Genomic DNA, 19310 nt, shown 5'->3' with positions numbered 1-19310 from the left:
AAAGGTGGTAGCAAAGGCAGGCCCAGTTCTCCTGACTTCCTGCTCAGAACCTTGAAAAAAGAAGAAAGAGAAGGGGAAAAAAGAAACCCAACAACCCTACACCACTGTTAAACTAAAACACCAGAGTGGCCCAAACTCTGATTCTGAATGAGAAGCTTTAGACTTGCCGGACCACACTGGCAAGAACGGAGAAGAATCATTTTGCCCCAAGGGCTGCAGAATTCCTCTTTAAACCCACTAAATAGTTGGCCCCTGTCTTTGTGAATGACTGGACTTGTGCTTAGCTTTCCACTGGATCCCGGAGGAACGGTTTTCAGATGACAAAGCCTGGCCCACACGAGCTGCCTAGGCGCTCTGGGCAGGCCCTTACTCCCGGCCAGAGAGCTCCAGGTCTTGTGGGTCTGATCACTGCCTGCTTCGCCTGCCTCATCATCCAAATTCCACATCCATGCGTGCTAAGTTGCTCAGTCATGTCCGACTCTTTGCAACCCTATAGACCATAGCCCTCCAGGCTTCTCTGTCCAGGGGATTCTCCAGGCAAAAATACTGGAGTGGGTGGCCATGCCTTCCTCCAGGGGATCTTCCCAATCCAGGGATTGAACCTGCCTCTCTTACCTCTCCTGCATTGGCAGGCTGGGTTCTTTACCACTAGCACCACCTGGGGCATCCCTCCCTATTTTTGTAAAGGCTTTTCCCCAAATTATCCACATGAGAAACACTCATCCTTCAAATCTGAGATTCCAGGTCACCCTTTTCAAAAAGCTTCCCATAACTTCCAGAGTTAAATGAACCATGCCTTTACATAGGACTTACAGGCTTTGTCCATCATCATCGTTATCATCATCATCACCATTGTTTTTTCTTCCGAGTCATTATCACAATTACACCTACATGGTTATTTGTGCAACCGTCTCTTTGATGCCCGTTTCTCTCACCCCAGACTAAAAGCCCAGGAGGCTGACACCTACAGTTTATGACTGTAGCCCCCATGCAGTTCCTGACACACAGTAGGTGTTCAAAACAGCTGTCAGTGAATATAGTCATCCTTTCAGTGAGTACCCACGACCATGCTATTCGGCCCCAGTCAACATCTAAGGATGCTGAAGCTTTGAGAGGTCAAGTCAGCTGATTAAGGGATGAAGCTGGGACTGCAACCCAGCAGCCTAACTCCCGAGGTCATATTTTTAACCCCTGCACTGCCACACCCCTCCTTCTGGTTGCTGGAATGAATCTTTCTCCTACTTCTCCTCTCCCAGTGACTAGGAAGATCCTGTCTATGTTTGGGGAGAACAAAGATTTCCTGGAAGCGACAGCAAGGCACTGTGTCACGGTTGTAATTAGTGGTTGTATTAGCCTCTGTTTTACCACCTCCAAAATTAGCAGAAAAGGCCAACTTGAGCTTGCGTCACGTAGTTCTGCTAATGAAGGGATCCTTTTAATTACACACTCAGAGCCTATCTGAGATACAAAGCGTTTTAATGCTTAAACACAGCTCTGCACCAAAGTATAGGGCTGCATGAATCCAGACAATAAGTGGGAAAACTCATGTGAAGAAGTCATCCTTGGCCCAGACTCTAATTCTTCTTGGCATTCAATTTCATCCAAATCCAGATCCTCTCCAATGTAATCCTAATTCCCTTTTGTATACAGTGTACACCCAGTGAACCCTTATTCAGGGATTCAGTAGGCATATCCTGGTCAAATATCCTTTTTCCTCCAGATTTCAGTTGAAATCTGTTCACTTTGTGAATTTCACTTGTCACGGACTTGCAGGTCGGCAGCTGGCCAATCTCTGCTGCGAGGGTGTTGAGAGCAAAACCAATCTCACTTGGCCCTGCCCCAGGGGCTCATGGCATTTGCAACCAATTTCACGAGACAAATCTGTGTGTGTCCCTCCCACGCGGTTTTCACTAGTGTCACTCATGGGGCTGGTCCCATAGGCCTCTCTCAGGCCAGGCCTCCCTGACTTCACATTTGCGGTTGGTCAGGGAAATGGAGTAATTCATTGAGCCTCCTTTAGGCCAGGAACCTTCTCGTGCCTTGATCATTCTGCCTAAGCTATGGTGAGACCTTCAGTTCAGTTCAGTTGAGTCGCTCAGTCGTGTCCGACTCTTCGAGACCCCATGAATCGCAGCACGCCAGGCCTCCCCGTCCATCACCAACTCCCGGAGTTCACTCAGACTCACATCCATTAAGTCAGTGATGCCATCCAGCCATCTCATCCTCTGTCATCCCCTTCTCCTCCTGCCCCCAATCCCTCCCAGCATCAGGGTCTTTTCCAATGAGTCAACTCTTCGCATGAGGTGGCCAAAGTACTGGAGTTTCAGCTTTAGCATCATTCCTTCCAAAGAAATCCCAGGGCCGATCTCCTTCAGAATGGACCAGTTGGCTCTCCTTGCAGTCCAAGGGACTCTCAAGAGTCTTCTCCAACACCACAGTTCAAAAGCATCAACTCTTTGGCACTCAGCCTTCTTCACAGTCCAAATCTCACATCCATACATGACCAATGGAAAAACCATAGCCTTGACTAGACGGACCTTTGTTGGCAAAGTAATGTCTCTGCTTTTGAATATGCTGTCTAGGTTGGTCATAACTTTCCTTCCAAGGAGTTAGCGTCTTTTACTTTCATGGCTGCAGTCACCATATGCAGTGATTTTGGAGCCCCCCAAAATAAAGTCTGACACTGTTTCCACTGTTTCCCCTTAGGACAGATATATTAACATAAACTCTGGAACCTTGATGGACTGGGCAAGGTTGGAATCCTTGCCCTGTCCATCACTAGCTGATGACCTTGGGAAAATGTCTTAACCCGCTTGTGCTTTGGTGTCTTTATCTTTATAATGGGGATGAAAATCCTACCTATTGTGATGATTAAATGGGCTAATATATGTGGAGCATTTAGAATTATACCCAGTACGCCGTAAGCACTCAAGAAGCGATAGCTCTTGTTATCTATCAGATGAAACTGAGCTCAGGAAAAATAAAGCACGTACTCAAGGTCATGCCCCCCGTACATGGTTATCAGTTGGTGATCTGGGTTTGTGTGACTTGCAAGAGTTGTTTTTCTTTTCTAGGCTTCCAGCGAGGTTGGGCAGCTCTGGGGGTTTCTCTGACAGCCCTCCACTAGGACTGGAATCACAGCCCTTGCTGGGTGGAGCATGACCTGGAGAAAGTTACTCTGTGCTGAGCCCCTCCTAGCCTCAGGATGAGCAGCTGGCTTCTGCTTTTACTGCTCCAGACTGCCCTCTCAAAGGTTATCCAGGGGCCTCCGCGGTACCCCTAACCCCCTGCTGCTGCTGCTGCTGCTGCTAAGTCACTTTAGTCGTGTCCGACTCTGTGAGACCCCATAGACGGCAGCCCACCAGGCTCCCCCGTCCCTGGGATTCTCCAGGCAAGAACACTGGAGTGGGTTGCCATTGCCTTCTCCTCCTAACCCCCTGACCTTTCCTTAGTTCATTTTCTTCATTGCGTTCCATGCAGTCAGTCACTCGCTTTCTGTAACTCTCGTTCTAAGCCCCTGCATTCTCCCAAGTGTTTTCCATCCTCTGCTTTTCTTCTTCTGAGGACCCTTTGAGGTAGATGGTCCGCTAAGCCTCTGTCCTTGACCTGCTTCCTGCCTGCCGAATCTCCCTGGGTGATCTCAGTTACATGTGGAGATGTGTGTGGCCCCCGAGCCCGGGAGCCTGTGTCCTGCTAAACCCTGCTCACCAGCAGCCGGGCCCCAATCCTGCTCATCCTGCAAAGCTTGCTTCCCTGATCCCTCCTACCCGAAATACTCTCCTCTGGATTCCCCACAGCACTTCATTGGCAGCTCTCTTGTGAAATGTGTCATCTTTTGGACTTATATGATGGCCATTGAAGTCTGTGGCTTCTGTCCCCCTGAGACTGAGTTTGCCAAAAATAGAATCCACGTTTGTTCCCAGTGCTCTACATCTAATAGGTGATGAAAAAAAAAAAAAAAAAGACATGCTGATAAATGACTGTGCAAGAGCAGTATTCTTTAAGACAAATAACATGAAGAATTTGCTATAATCTTACCCGAAGGCAAGAAAACGGGCAGGGTGAACTCTGGGTGTCATTTTCAGCTTCAGGTTCTCTAAAGCCACTTTTAAGGTAATAATGCAACAGTAATAATTTATGATAATAAGAATAATAGTCATTCTGGTTCCACTCCTTACTGAGGGCGTGGCTTTGGGGAAATGGCTCTATCATCCAGCCTCCATTTCTGTTCTGTAAAATGGAGACAGACAGTAGAATCTTGCTTGCGGGGGTGTGGGCAGATTCAGTTGGGGGGGGGGATGTAAAATGAGGTGCTAGCATCTTGGCCAGGGCTTAGTAAGTGAGAAAGTGATTGTAACTGTTATCATTCATTTGATACATATCTAGCAAACACCCTCCTCCAAAATCAAGGACAGAGACTATCCTAGTGGTCCAGTGATTAAGAATCCACCTTGCAATGCAGGGGATGTAGGTTCGATCCCTGGTCTAGGAACTAAGATGCCACATGCCATGGGGCAACTAAGCCCATGTGCTGTAACTACTGAACTCACCACTACACTAGACAGGCCATGCAATGCAACAAGGGATCTGCATGATGCAATGAAGATCCCATGTGCTGCAACTAAGACACAATGCAGCCAAATCAATTAATAAAATACTTCAAAAAATTCGTATAAACTAAAAAAAAAAAAAAGATCATGGAGATCAGGTCAGCTCAAGCCCAACCTTCTCCAAGAAGATTAAACTTGCCTCCTCCAACCCACAACTTTTTTCCTCCAAGAACTTTGGTCCTAATAAAACTAGAGTTTTTAAAATGCAGCTAATAAATTAAGCATGCATATTAGTAATCAGGTCCAGAGAGAAAGTCTACTTTTTTTTTCTTTATGCAATTTGAATTCCCCCAACATAGAGTTGTTGTCAAAATCCATTAAAGTATTTAATTTCTCTTGTCATTGCCTAATTCCCCAAGCAGGCATCCGACAGTTTGCAGTGGTGTTTCTCACAGAGTACTAAATGTTTAGTTATCATGGTACATTTTTTAGACGATGTCTCCCTGATGGCTCTAGAGACCCTGAAGAGATCGTATAAGTTCAAGTACAAGGTTAAGGCGGGATGTCAGAAGGGCAAGAGTTGTAGGAATTACGCAGCAAACAGGTCTGGGTTTGAGCTCCAACACAGCCACTTACCAGCTGAGTGACCCTGGGAAAGGTCCTTAGCCTTTCTGAGCATCAGCTTTCTCATTTGCAAAAGGGGACAATAATATCAATGCACAGGGTCATAGTGAGCACTAAATGGAAATCGAATATGAAGAAGCTCATAAAATGCCACATGTATAAAAGGCAGCTTAAAAATCCCAGCGACCTGGACACACACAGATTGGGGTCTGAAGGCCACGGCGCCCACTCACCACCCCTCCCGGAGGAGGAGGGTATTTATCATGTCACAGTGGCCAGAACCATCGCATCCTGATGCTTTCTCCTTTCACCGTGGTCTCTCCAGGAGCCCGTTCAAATAAATTAATCTCCCCACTTGATGACCTCACCTGGTGGGAGTGAAAGGTTTCCATGCCAACGGGAACATGGTAGGGAACCCCCTCCCCAAGAAAGAAAACAGAAGAGAGTCTGTCACTTAGTTTCCCTGAAACTAAGAGCTGAAGTCAGGGCTGGCCTCTTCCTTGGTCGTCATGGCAACGTTGCTGGACCAACCCCCATCCTGCAGACACAGGAGCTGGAGGGCAAGTGGGACTCCTGGGTGGTGGCGCCCAGGCACGAGGACGGCGCAGCAGAAGCACTCCACGAGGTCCACGAGAGAAGCGTTCTGCCTGCTTTTTCAAAAAACAGAAACCAGTGGCAAAAGTATTCCCCTCGCCAGGGAGTGGGGAAATTCTAGTTTTTATCATACGGTTCCTTGGGTGATGATGAATAGATTTAGAGTCCACCATCAGAGCCAGTTCAAACCTAGTGAACGAGCAGTTATTACTTCCCCAGCCATGACGTAGAGCTAGGAAGCTTGCCCCTGTGCCTCTCCTGTCGTGCTCGGGGTCGGGGGACGTGGCTGAGGCCCTCGCCTGCTGCCCATTGCTACAGTTTGGTGTGCAATCTCTGCAGCGATTTCCCATCCGTGATCTAACGCAACCTGAGCAACAGCTTGGGGAGAAAAATGCAGCATGCCCCTTTTACAGGCAGGAAAATGGAGTGCTGTGACCACGAACCAATGTGTGTGAATATGACTTTCATTTTCTCTTTTCTAGTTTGCTCTCTGCCCCTTCCCACAAAATGCTTTCATCTCTGACAGCACTTGAACTTGCCAAACATGTTCAATTCTTTCCCTTACTCTTAAGCTCTGTGTAGCTTTTAAAAGTCACCTTCTAGACGTCCCTGGTGATCTAGTGGTTAAGAGTTCCCCTGCCAATTCAGGGGACGCTGGTTTGATCCCTAGTCGGGGATGATCCCACACGCTGTGGAGCCACTAAGTCCATGCACCGCAACCACTGAAGCTTGCGTGCCTAGAGCCTGTGCTCTGCAACAAGAGAAGTCACTGCAGTGAGAAGCCCAAGCACCGCATCTAGAGAATAGCCCCCGGCTTACCACAACCAGAGAAAGCCCGAGTCCAGCAACGAAGACCCAGCACAGCCAAGAAAATAAATAAATAAAATAAAAACAAAAACCAAATAAAAGTCACCTTCTAAGTCCAACACCTGCCAGTCAAATCTACCCAGATGTCCCCCTTGCACCTAAGTGCAATAGAATTTATTCCCTACCTATCTCCCATCCCCTATCTCAACCAGCTTCTTGCTCTTTCCATGTTATTATTGGCAACTTCATCCTCCCAGCGAGCCAAGTTCAGAACTCTTAAGTCAGCTTCGGCTTCCTCTTCTTCTTCACCCTGGCTTCTGGGAACCTAAACAGAAACCTCCCCCTGTCCTTCTTTCATTGAGGAGCTCTGATTCGAATATTTGAGGAGTTCCTACAGATGGAAGTATGGAGCATGGTGGTTATGGGCAGAGGTTGTGGAGTCAGGGTGCCTGGGATCTTGCTGATTTCGGGCCCCTCTCATTTGGTCCCACCATAACCTTTGGAGAGTACTGCTATTCTTACTATGATTCCCGTTTTCCACATGGCTCACTTTCCCTTTGAGACACAAGAGTGTTGACATAACTTGCCCAAGGTCATCCGGATCGATGGGACTCCCTCATAACCAATATGCAAAGCTCCTTCCCACCCAGTTGCAGGTTTCTTAAGAGCAGGAACCTGCCTCACAGTGTCTGGGGAGGGAGACGCTGACTGAGAGCCCCTCAGAGCCAGCCAGCCGGGGTCTACTCCCCACAGCAACCCTTTCTCACTGAGTGGCCTTGGGGACACAACCAGATAATAGCTAGAGGTCTGCAGCGAGCCGAATACTGGCCATACATCCCTGGAATCTGTCAATGTGACCTTACTTAGAAAAGGGTCTTTGCAGATATAATCAAGCTAAGGATCTTGAGATTATCCTGGATCTAGAGTAGGCTGTAAGTCCAGCGGCAGGTATCCTTTGACAAGAAAAGCAGGGGGACATTTGACACAGATACACACACAGAAGATGCGGCTATGTGAAGACAAAGGCAGAGATTGGAGCGATGCCGTCACAAACCAAGAAACACCACCCAGATGTGGGAAGAGCAAGAAAAGACTCTCCCCTCGGGCCTTAGGAGAGAGCACAGACCTGCTGGTATCCTCAGATTTGAGACTTCTTCCCTCCAGAACTGTGAGAGAGCACGTTTCTGCTGATTCAAGCCACCAAGTGGGTGATAAACTTATTATAGCAACCCTAGGAAATCAGGGCAAGGTCTCAGTTTCCTCCTCTCTGAAATGGGTGACCTTGAACAGTTACTGTGAAGCAAGGTACCTGAAAGCAACGAGAACAGTGCCTGGTGCCGGAGGCCCTCGATAAATGTGGGTTGGACCAAATGAAATATATTCTGAGTCATTATCTTGGACACTTCTCCCCAGGGCACACCTGGCTGGCTGCCTCTGTCTACAATAATCCCAGGCTTGTGAAATGTTTAGCGTCAGAACCCAAGAGCCAGAAGGAGGAGCCACAGGGAGTCTCTCCTCTGGCCTAGGTGTCTGGGGGGTGAGTTGCGCAGCGGGGGGAGACGGGAATGGATGGGAAGCTGGCTGGGAGGTGTGTGCCCTTGTGAGGCTGGTAACCAAGCGTTGGCCCACTGCCAGCTCTGATGAGCCTGTCACTGTAGGTTTTACAAAACATCTGTTTCAGGAACAAGCCGGTTCTTTCAGGCAAGCTCCAGAGATAATAGTATGTTTTTCCTAGACAGAGCCATGACATGTTCGCTGAAGCTGAATATTTCTAAATGTGACCAATTTCTTAAGTGGCAGAAGCCCATCAGACTCTTCAAGAACATGGATTGCACGTGGGCAGCCGGAACGGTGTCCTATGCCATTCCAGACCTGGGGCCACATCTGCTCTGGCCTATAGGGAAACGGCCGGGGTAGAGGGGCAGGGGGTACTGAGCATTCAGATGCTGGTCCCTCTGAAGGTCACACCTGCTTCTACAAGGGAGTCAGGTTCCTCGGGTCCATGCATATGGACGGTGGCTGAGGCTGAAGGATAATGTGCTGTTTATCTTCCCCCTATTTGGGTTGGCTACTGAGAATTTGACTGGGTAACACTATGATGGTATGCATACCAAAGATGCCCAGGCCCTGATCACAGCTTTGCTGGTTTTGACTCCATTCCAGCCCGAGAGAAGAAAGCTCAGGTGTGGTGTCCTGTGTGAAATGAGCAGACGGCGCCGTGGCATGAGATACAGGTAGGACCAGAAGGCAGACAACGATCAGGAAAGTGCTGGACGCAGCCCTGCAGGTCGAAGGGCAACGTGGGCCGTGGACGAAGCAGACTCCCAGACACCCTCCAAGCAGGAGGCTCCTGAGATGAGACACACAAGTGGTCCACAAGCCATGCCCATCTCCCAGTTAGCTCGGAGCTTCCCTGGCTGAGGAGTCTCCGCTTCTAATCCTTGCACAGCTTTGGCCTCCCATCCTTACCCGGGGTCTCTGCATCCCAGGCTCTTCTTGATCCTGGCATCCTCTCCTTCCTCGTCAACCTGCTGCCGGGGTCCCAGCATCCATGGGTCGGGACCATCCTGGTGGTCACTAAGCTCCCAAGGCCAGGTTGTCTGGTTGATCACAGAAGGCTGTGACTCTGGTCCAGAAGGCTGCTCCCAGAGGGAGCACTGGGGCAACAGAATCAAGGAATTTCGAAGGAAATAGCTTCAAGTCAGAGACTGGCAAGTTCAAGGTCCTCATTTTGTAAGCAGATAGAAGACTGAGCTCTGGAGGTGGGAAATGATTTATCCAAGGTTTCCCAGCACGTGGGTTTTCGCAGAAAGTAAGAATGCAGGTTTGCCAACTGCTCTTGCAATTTGCTAGGACAATGTCCTTGGCCCTTCCTACAGCCTGGGTCAGCTCTTTGCAGCTGGGGCCCCTCTCTGACTCACTGCTGGCTCTGTGGCAGTAGCTCAGGGCCAGACCCAGACCAGTGCCCCTGTGACTATTACTGAGACATGGTCGAATGGGTTTCCTTTGTCAGACAAATCAAGAGACTGACGTGTTAGTGAAACCAACACAAAGGTTTCAGGATTCGGTAAACACCTAGACTACCAGAAGGGAGGTGCTGTTTCTACTTACAAAATAGTGTGGAAATCAATAAAAAATGTTAAATTTACAAATCATGTCACTGTTCATTTTTCCCTTGCCTAACTGTCATCTCAGGTCCACAGAGTAATGGCCTCTGTTTATTAGAGGGAGACCCAGGTTCGATCCCTAGTTTGGAAAGATCCCGTGGAGAAAGGGCTGGCTACCCACTCTAGTATTCTTGCCTGGAGAATCCCAAGGACAGAGGAGACTTACAGGCGACAGTCCATGGGGTCAGACATGAATGAGTGACTTACACTCTAACCTTTCCTCCCGGTCTGGTAGGAACTCTCACCTTTCTTTACAGATGGACACTGAGGCTCAGGCAAGTTAAGTGGCTTGTGATCCAAGGTCACATAACTCACAAGTGCTGGACCATGGATTCCAGTCTGCGCTGTTTTACCAAAGTCAGGGCATGCTGATAGAAGAACGGTAATAAAATGTAATGAGATGTAAGGAGAGTTTTCTCTCTGCCAGGCCTGTGATGTGTATGAGCTCATCTAATCCTCACAACCACACCGTGTTTTTCCTCTCCTGAGGGAAAACAGGCCCAGAGATTTAAGGAACTTCCTCGGGTGATCCCAGCCAGTCTAGGAGATGGGAACAGCTAGAGGCAGAGAGCTCAGGATAAGAAATAAGGGTATGAGAGGACCCTTGGAAGGGGGCTGGATTTGCTGGTTGTGGGATTTGGGGCAAACTGCTTAAATATTTTTTTTTTTAATATTTTCACAAAATTTACCATTTGTATGGATATAGTACCATTAAGTACATTCATATTATCATGTAAGCATCACCACTGTCCGTCTCTAGAACTTTTTCGTCTTCCCAAACTAAAACTCTGTACCCATTAAATACCAACTCCCCATCTCCCACCCCCCTCCACTCTCACTCCTGGCAACTACCATTCTACTTTCTGTCTCTATGAACCGGACTCCTCTAGGGACCTCTTATAAGTGGAATTAGGCAGCATCTGTCCTCTCATACCTGGTTTGTTTCACTCAGCACAATGTTCACAAGACTCCTCTGTGTGACAGCTTGTGTCAGAATTCCTCTCCTTTTAAAGGCTAAATAATATTCTATTGTGTGTATAGACCACACGTTGTTTATCCAGTCATCTGTCAGTAGATAGCTGGGTGACTTCCACTTTTTGGCTATTGCGAATAGTGCTTCTATTCGCAACAACTGAGGCTCATCTTTTGGGGTCTTCCACACCTGAGCCTCAAGCTTTGTCCAAATGCAGAGGCCCATGCCTGGGTCAGAAGCCAGAGAGAGATCCATTGTCCCTCACCCCCACATTGAGTAGCCCGGCCTTGTTCATTCACCTCGATTCGCCCACTCTGCCCATCCCCACTGCTCGCTCCATAATCCAAGCCGCCATCACCTATCACCTCATCGACGGGTCGCCTGAATTCCAAAAGCCCCTGTGCCAGTCTCCTGGCTTGTAAGCTTCCCTGCTGACACAGCCTCTGTGTCACGGCTCAATTGCAGATCCGAGTGGGTCCCCGGAGACCCTACCCTGGCTCTCCTCCTCCTTTCGTTCCAGTGCTTGTAGCGACGGCCCCTCCTCAGACAGGCCTTCCCGACCTCCCGCTCACAGCTTTAACCCGCACTTCCCCAGTGCCCCGGGCCCTTCCTGGCTTCATTCCCCACAGCACTCATCACCATCTACGGGACAGAAATTGTACTCATTTATTTTGTTTACTGTCCACTCCCTGCCTTTTCACTCCAGTAAAGTACGTCAGTTGCTCATAAGCGGGGATTTCCAATGCTTTGTTCACTAATGACTCCTCGGTCCTGGCACAGAGCGAGCACTCAGCGAACACAGGCCGAGTGAGGGAATGCATGAATGACCAACCGTTCTCTGCCTGCAGGTCAGAGCCTTCGCTCTCTGGCCTGGTCAAGTCCTTTCACGTTCTGGCTCTGTATTCTGCTCCCACCCATGTCCCACCATGTTCCCAGGTAAACTCCAGGCAGACAGCACCGTTGGCCACGTCCGCCTGCCATCTGCTAGCTGAGGGCCTCTGCACGTGCTGTGGCCGCTGCCTGGAATGCCATCCCTCACCTCGCCCCGCCCTTCACCATGCTTTACAACACCCCTCTTTACACAGCTTCTGAAGCCCTTTCACATGGTACTATGATCAAACTGCCAGCCCTGAGTTGGGGAGGGGGGTCATCTTGATCTCTCGATTCCCAAGGCCGTGGCCCGAGCACACAGTAGGTGCACAGAAAATGACTAGTGAGGAAAGGGAGCCAACGACTGGAGCCTCAGCTGCTTCAGCCGTGAAACCAGGCAAGGCTAGTCCTGCAGACGCCTGAAGATTAGAGACACCCGTTACCGTAACACCTGCCACAGTGCCTGGCACACGGTGGGCATTTAATCTCTAGTAGCTCAGTCTCCAGAGAAGGCAATGGTACCCAACTCCAGCTCTTGCCTGGAAAATCCCATGGATGGAGGAGCCTGATGGGCTGCAGTCCATGGGGTCGCGAAGAGTCGGACACAACTGAGCGACTTCACTTTCACTTTTCACTTTCATGCATTGGAGAAGGAAATGGCAACCCACTCCAGTGTTCTTGCCTGGAGAATCCCAGGAACGGGGGAGCCTGGTGGGCTGCCATCTGTGGGGTCGCACAGAGTCGGACACAACTGAAGTGACTTAGCAGCAGCAGCAGCAGCAGCAGCTCAGTCTCAGAATAAGGATGGTAAGGACTTGTGCAGGATCTGCTGTTTCCATTGTTCAAGGAGCCTCTAGCTGAAGTCCTGCCATCATGTATCACCTCTGGGGGCCACACCAGTAAGTGTCCACCCAGGAGAGAATTCCTGTCCTGTCCTGCCTTACCCACATTGGGCAGAGGGCAGCTGGCCCGCTGAGCAGAGAAAAACTCCAGTCCACCATCATCTCAGAACCGACTGCATTTATAATCAGCATGCCATGGAACTGAGCACTTCCAGGGACATCAGGAAGTAACTGTGCCCATCTCTCATTTTACACCTGAGGACACAGGTTTTCAGAGAGGTTGACTGACCTACCCACAGTCACACAGCTGGTTTGGGATTTTGCTTTTTCTGTCCTCAATGCAGAATTTTACTTCTCTCTGGTTGAACCTACTGGACTCTGAAGAATTTGATCATTTAGTCTTAAACTCTAATTTGGGCTAAATCTGGATCATTTTCATCACTATACTGATAATTGAAGAAAGTAGTTGTTGTTTAGTCACTAAGTCATGTCCGACTCTTTTGCAACCCCATAGACTGTAGCCCATCAGGCTCCTCTGTCTGTGGGATTTCCCAGGCAAGAATACCAGAGTGGGTTGCCATTTCCTTCTCCAGGGGATCTTCCTGACCCAGGGATTGAACCGGAGGCTCCTACATTGGGCAGGTGGATTCTTTACCACTGAACCACCAGGGAAGCCCAATTGAAGAGAGAGGGGCATGTTTTTAACTTGCATAATCTTCCAACCAGCAGCATCAAGTTAGTTTTAAATGCTGGGCAATGTGTTTACCGAGAATCTCCTCTGCTATTCAAACAGACAAAATAGAGGTGAACCTCGACCCTCTCACTCTTACTGTCTCCCTAGACAGGCGACCCGCCGTTAACACAGGGACAGCAGCGTCCTGCCACAGGCACTGCCACTCTCCTTGAATGAGCCCCTCCGTGGAGAGCCCCGTGGGGAACACCTCTGCCGTCTCCTCTTGGTCTTGGGCACAGGAGCTCTGGGCTCAGCTGTTTGCGTGGAAGGACGCAGCAACAGCAAGCTTGTGGAGCCCAGGAGCCCAGCGTGTTGGCAGAAAGATCAGGGAGACAAGTGAGGGGTGGCCCCGGCTGGGAGTGAACCCAGAACTCCCCTTCGCTGTGAGTCATTAGCCACCAACAGACTAATTCACAACCTCTGGTCCCAGAGGAAATCATTACTCCTAATTATTATTATTAGGCATAATGACTAATTAGTAAAAATAGCTACCATTTACTGGGTGCCAACTTATGCCTGGTACTTAATGCATATTATTTCTTTTTTCCCCCCCATTTCATGCTTCTTGGTTTTCTTTCTATTTTTCTAATTATAAACTCAATATATGTTCAAGGGAAAAAATATTTAAAGATATGGAAAAGCAGAGAAAGGGGAAAAAATTCCCTCTTTGTTTCACCACCTACACAGAGCCAGCCACAGCTAACATGGTGGTGTTTTCTTTTCAGGATTTCTCCTCTGTCTGTCTGTCTGTCTATCCATCTCATAAGTGTGCAAATGTATGTGTGTGCGGTATATAAGGTTTAACATAGCTGTCATCATATTTTTACAAAAAATTACTTTGAACTCTCACAGGGATCCCAGGAGTTGGGTACTAGTATCTCCATTTGACAGATGAGGACCCCAGACTCAGAGAGGGTAAGGAACTTGTCCAAAGTCACACAGCAGATAAACGGCAAGAGAGGGATTCAGATCAAGTCTCTCTGTGTCACCAAAACCGGTCTTTTCCCCATTCTGCCGTGTTGTTTCCCACTCGTGAAGGGAGAATCGGGGATAGTTCTGATTCCATCTCAATCCCTGCTACCCCAACTCCTCTGACCGTGCCGGATGGACCACCCTTTACTGGGAGACACGGCTATAGATATGGGAGACACAGGCAACTCCAGCTAAGTCCACTCAACTGGCCAGTACCTGACTATGGAAAGCTTCGAAAGCTGAAGCTTCAATGAAGACATTCTTTCAGAAACTGGAGGGAATCTGTGTTTTCTGTCCATATAGATATCTGGAAAGCTGAAATCAGAAAGCATAATGAACTCATTTTTGCAAAGCATTTTGCACGAGACAAATACAAGTAACTTCTACAGAGTAGGTGCTGGGGGGCTCGGAGGGCCTTCCCTGGCCTGGCCTGCAGCATCCATGGGGAGCGAACAGTGAGGACCTGGAGAGCATGTTTGCGCAAATGGTTTGAACAAAACTGTAGGTCCTAGACATCCTTAGGCTGGCACTGAGCAGGTCGGCACATGGCACCTCCTCTGTGTTGAACCCTGGCACAGGGCATCTAAAATCAACAAGGCACAGTGTCTGCCTGCAAGGAGCTCACAACTGTTACAGGGAGAGAGGTCCTGAAGGCTGTGGTCAGTGCCAAGACACAGAAACCTCTTCTGTTTCCCAAACCTCAAGGGCAGATTCCTAAAATCTTTAAGATGGGAGAATTCATGGTGGAGAAGAGAAGTTCAGTTCAGTTCAGTCGCTCAGTCGTGTCCAACTCTTTGCAACCCCATGAACCGCAGCACGCCAGGCCTCCCTGTCCATCACCAACTCCCAGAGTTTACCCAGACTCATGTCCACTGAGTCAGTGATGCCATCCAACCATCGCATCCTCTGTCATCCCCCTTCTTCTCCTGCCCTCAATCTTTCCCAGCATCAGGGTCTTCTCAAATGAATCAGCTCTTCGCATCAGGTGGCCAAAGTATCGGAGTTTCAGCTTCAACATCAGTCCTTCCAATGAACACCCAGGACTGGTCTCCTTTAAAATGGACTGGTTGAATCTCCTTGCAGTCCAAAGGACTCTCAAGAGTCTTCTCCAACACCACAGTTCAAAAGCATCAATTCTTTGGTGCTCAGCTTTCTTTACAGTCCAACTCTCACATCCATACATGACTACTGGAAAAACCATAGCCTTGACTAGACAGACTTTTGTTGAGAAAGTAATGTCTCTGCTTTTTAATATGCTGTCTAGGTTGGTCATAACTTTCCTTGCAAGGAGTAAGCATCTTTTAATTTCATGGCTCCAGTCACCATCTGCAGTGATTTTGGAGCCCAGAAAAATAAAGTCAGCCACTGTTTCCACATCTCTATTTGCCATGAAGTGATGGGACCAGCTGCCATGATCTTTGTTTTCTGAATGTTGAACTTTAAGCCAACTTTTTCACTCTCCTCTTTCACTTTCATCAAGAGGCTCTTTAGTTCTTCTTCACTTTCTGCCATAAGGGTGGTGTCATCTGCATATCTGAGGTTATTGATATTTCTCCCAGCAATCTTGATTCCAGCTTGTGCTTCTTCCAGCCCAACGTTTCTCATGATGTAGTCTGCATATAAGTTAAATAGGTAGGGTGACAATATACAGTCTCGACATACTCCTTTTCCTATTTGGAACCAGTCTATTGTTCCATGTCCAGTTCTAACTGTTGTTTCCTGACCTGCATACAGGTTTCTCAAGAGGCAGGTCAGGTGGTCTGGTATTCCCATCTCTTTCAGAATTTTCCACAGTTTAGGGGGACCAAAAGTGGGAACAAATTGATTAAAGGCCTTTATGAAAATCCTCTGTTCATCGAAAGAAAATAATAAAGGGTGAGGACTAAATAATATCCGTTAGGTTGAGCTTCTATATCTTAAATTTAGGAACAAGAAGTTGTCACACTTTGGCCCCTGGACAATTTTCAGGATCTCTTGCAGTTTGAACAAGATGCCTAGAATCTTTCTGGCTTTCCTGCAAAGCAGTGTTTACATGGAGAAGGCAATGGCACCCCACTCCAGTACTCTTGCCTAGAAAATCCCATGGACGGAGGAGCCTGGTAGGCTGCAGTCCGTGGGGTTGCTAAGAGTTGGACACGACTGAGCGACTTCATTTTCACTTTTCACTTTCATGCATTGGAGAAGGAAATGGCAACCCACTCCAGTGTTCTTGCCTGGAGAATCCCAGGGATGGGGGAGCCTGGTGGGCTGCCGTCTATGGGGTCGCACAGAGTCGGACACGACTGAAGTGACTTAGCAGCAGCAGCAGTGGTGTTTACATGGAGCCACATTTCTGCGTGTATGTTTCTGTGTGTGTGTGTGTGTGTGTTTGCACGTGTGTGTGTTCCAGCACCTAAAGGTTCAGACATCTCTAACTGAATATCCAAGAACTGTTGAATTCTACCTTCTGGATCCTAGCAGAGCCACAGGAAGCTGTGAGTGTGAAAAGCTTGTAATGTTCCCGCCTCCAGTTAGGTGCTTAGATACTCAGCAATTTCCCAACATGCCTGCTCCCACATTCTCATCCGTAATTAGTGTGGGGGAACTTCAGCCCTACCTCCTGCCTCCGGGCCAAGGAGCCCACCCCATCGCCCCCTCGCCAGGGCATCCTCTTGACGCGTGTCCATCATCCAGAGCCCCCTGCACCGTCCTCAGCACCCTCATCTCCATCGCAGCTGGAGCTGCCACCGCTCCAGGCCGCCTTGCTCCTCTCCCTGGTGCCCCTTGGCTTCCCACGCCCAGACCGTCTTTTTCTAATCTTTCCCAACAGGAGTGACTCAAGCTTCGCATCTGTGGGAAGGGAAATGCCTGGACTCAGTGAGGGGGCTGGGAGGGCCTGTGAGGGTAGGTGCGTGGACCCCAGCACAGTAGGAGCACAGCCGGAAGAGGAAGAGACACTCACCCTAGCTGGGTTCAGATCCCAACAGTGATGCTGAAATGCTGTGTGACTTTGGGCAAGTAACTTAGCTCTTTGACTGTCTATTTTTTCATCTTTAAAATATAGATTCCTGGGTCGGGAAGATCCCCTGGAGAAGGAACTGGCAACCCACTCGAGTATTCTTGCCTAGAGAATCCCATGGACAGAGGAGCCTGGCGGGCTACAGTCCATGGAATCACAAAGAGTCCGACATGACTGAGCAACTAGATGACATGAAAATATAGATAAAATCGCCTTTGCAAAGTTGTTGTGAAGATTAAGTGATACTTTTTGTATATATATATATAAATATATAAAATATGAGATTATGCATATATATTTTTATAAAATGTTATAAAACACTCATTTTGTGTACACACACCCACACCCCAGGTACAGACAATGGCTGGCTTAGGGCAAGCACCAACTTCTCTGGGTTGGCCATGTCTATACTTCCTAAATCTGTCATGAAGAACAGAAGCCACAGTGTAATTGAAAGGGTTCAGTTCAGTTCAGTTCAGTCGCTCAGTCATGTCCGACTCTTTGCGACCCCATGAATCGCAGCACGCCAGGCCTCCCTGTCCATCACCAACTCCCGGAGTTTACCCAGGCTCACGTCCATCAAGTCAGTGATGCCATCCAGCCATCTCATCCTCTGTCATCCCCTTCTCCTCTTGCCCCCAATCCCTCCCAGCATCAGAGTCTTTTCCAATGAGTCAACTCTTCACATGAGGTGGCCAAAGTACTGGAGTTTCAGCTTCAGCATCATTCCTTCCAAAGAAATCCCAGGGCTGATCTCCTTCAGAATGGACTGGTTGGATCTCCTTGCAGTCCAACGGACTCTCAAGAGTCTTCTCCAACACCACAGTTCAAAAGCATCAATTCTTCAGCGCTCAGCCTTCTTCACAGTCCAACTCTTACATCCATACATGACCACAGGAAAAACCATAGCCTTGACTAGACAAACCTTTGTTGGCCAAGTAATGTCTCTGCTTTTGAATATGCTATCTAGGTTGGTCATAACTTTCCTTCCAAGGAGTAAGCATCTTTTAATTTCATGGCTGCAGTCACCATCTGCAGTGATTTTGGAGCCCAAAAAAAGAAAGTCTGACACTGTTTCTACTGTTTCCGCATCTATTTCCCATGAAGTGATGGGACCAGATGCCATGATCTTTGTTTTCTGAATGTTGAACTTTAAGCCAACTTTTTCACTCTCCACTTTCACTTTCATCAAGAGGCTTTTTAGTTCCTCTTCACTTTCTGCCATAAGGGTGGTGTCATCTGCATATCTGAGGTTATTGATATTTCTCCCGGTAATCTTGATTCCAGCTTGTGCTTCTTCCAGCCCAGCGTTTCTCATGATGTACTCTGCATATAAGTTAAATAAGCAGGGTGACAATATACAGCCTTGATGTACTCCTTTTCCTATTTGGAACCAAAGGATTAGGTAAATGTGAAATACTTAAAGGAAATACTGAGGCACATTTTTTTCCTTCTTTGCTTCGAATGGAAAGATATCCGTCCGTCACTTTACAGCAAGGGCTTTGTGGCTTTTTTAGCACAGTGCAGGGCTACCAAATCCGACATGGGCACAGCACACAGCCCAACTCAGCTTCACACACAAAGTCTGAAAACAAAACCCAAGTGGCTTGAATTCCCACATTCATGACAGTGCTCTCTTTGGAAACAGCATGTTCTCTTTGAAGAAGATGCTCACAGCTAAGAACACTTTCACATTTCATAATGATCATCAAAGGGACATCTACAACAGCTCAGCTCATATATTATTATGTGTTTGATACACTGCTCAATTAGACACATCAACCAGCCCCTCAAAGCTGGAGTCCCGTAGTCCTGAGGCTCCACTGGCCACCTCAGACCTGTCCAGTCTGGGCCATGCTTGGTCCAGCACCTGGATCCTCGGATGCCTGAGCCCCAGTCTTGTTTCTGCTGTCAGCCGGGAATCCTCAGGCCTAAGCTGAACCTGAAGCTCTAGCAGCTCCCAGCCCCATCCTCATAGAGGAGGTCAGTTTCATTTGCTACTTCCCCACTAGTTGGATGCCCTGACCATTATCCCTGCCTTTTTAAAATATTTATTTATTTTTGGCTGTGCCGGGTCCTCACTGCCGCATGAGCTTTTCTCTAGTTGTGGCGAGCTGGGGCTCCTCTTCATTGCAGGCGCAGGCTTCTCATTGTGCTGGCTTCTCTTTGTTGCAGAGCAC

General features: G+C 48.4%; 1 protein-coding gene across 3 annotated transcripts in view; it reads right to left on the bottom strand.

Moving 5' to 3' along the window:
- TTLL11 (tubulin tyrosine ligase like 11) overlaps positions 1 to 19310 on the bottom strand; it is a 268134-nt gene that overhangs the window by 54969 nt on the left and 193855 nt on the right. The window contains exon 1 of one of the 3 annotated variants that reach the window (XM_086325420.1): positions 14349 to 14454. The exons of the other annotated variants lie outside the window; for them this stretch is intronic. Within the exon in view, the coding sequence (XP_086181546.1) occupies positions 14349 to 14431 (83 nt within the window). The 5' untranslated portion in view covers positions 14432 to 14454. Of the gene's footprint in view, positions 1 to 14348; positions 14455 to 19310 lie in introns of those variants that run through there. 3 annotated transcript variants of the gene reach the window in all.

This window comes from Bos grunniens, chromosome 11 (genome assembly GCF_055505025.1).
Source record: "Bos grunniens cultivar Pamir isolate PY7600 chromosome 11, Bosgru_T2T1.0, whole genome shotgun sequence".
Classification (NCBI taxonomy): domain Eukaryota; kingdom Metazoa; phylum Chordata; class Mammalia; order Artiodactyla; family Bovidae; genus Bos; species Bos grunniens.
Note: the sequence above shows the minus strand (reverse complement) of the source record. Positions and strands in the feature narration are given on the sequence as shown.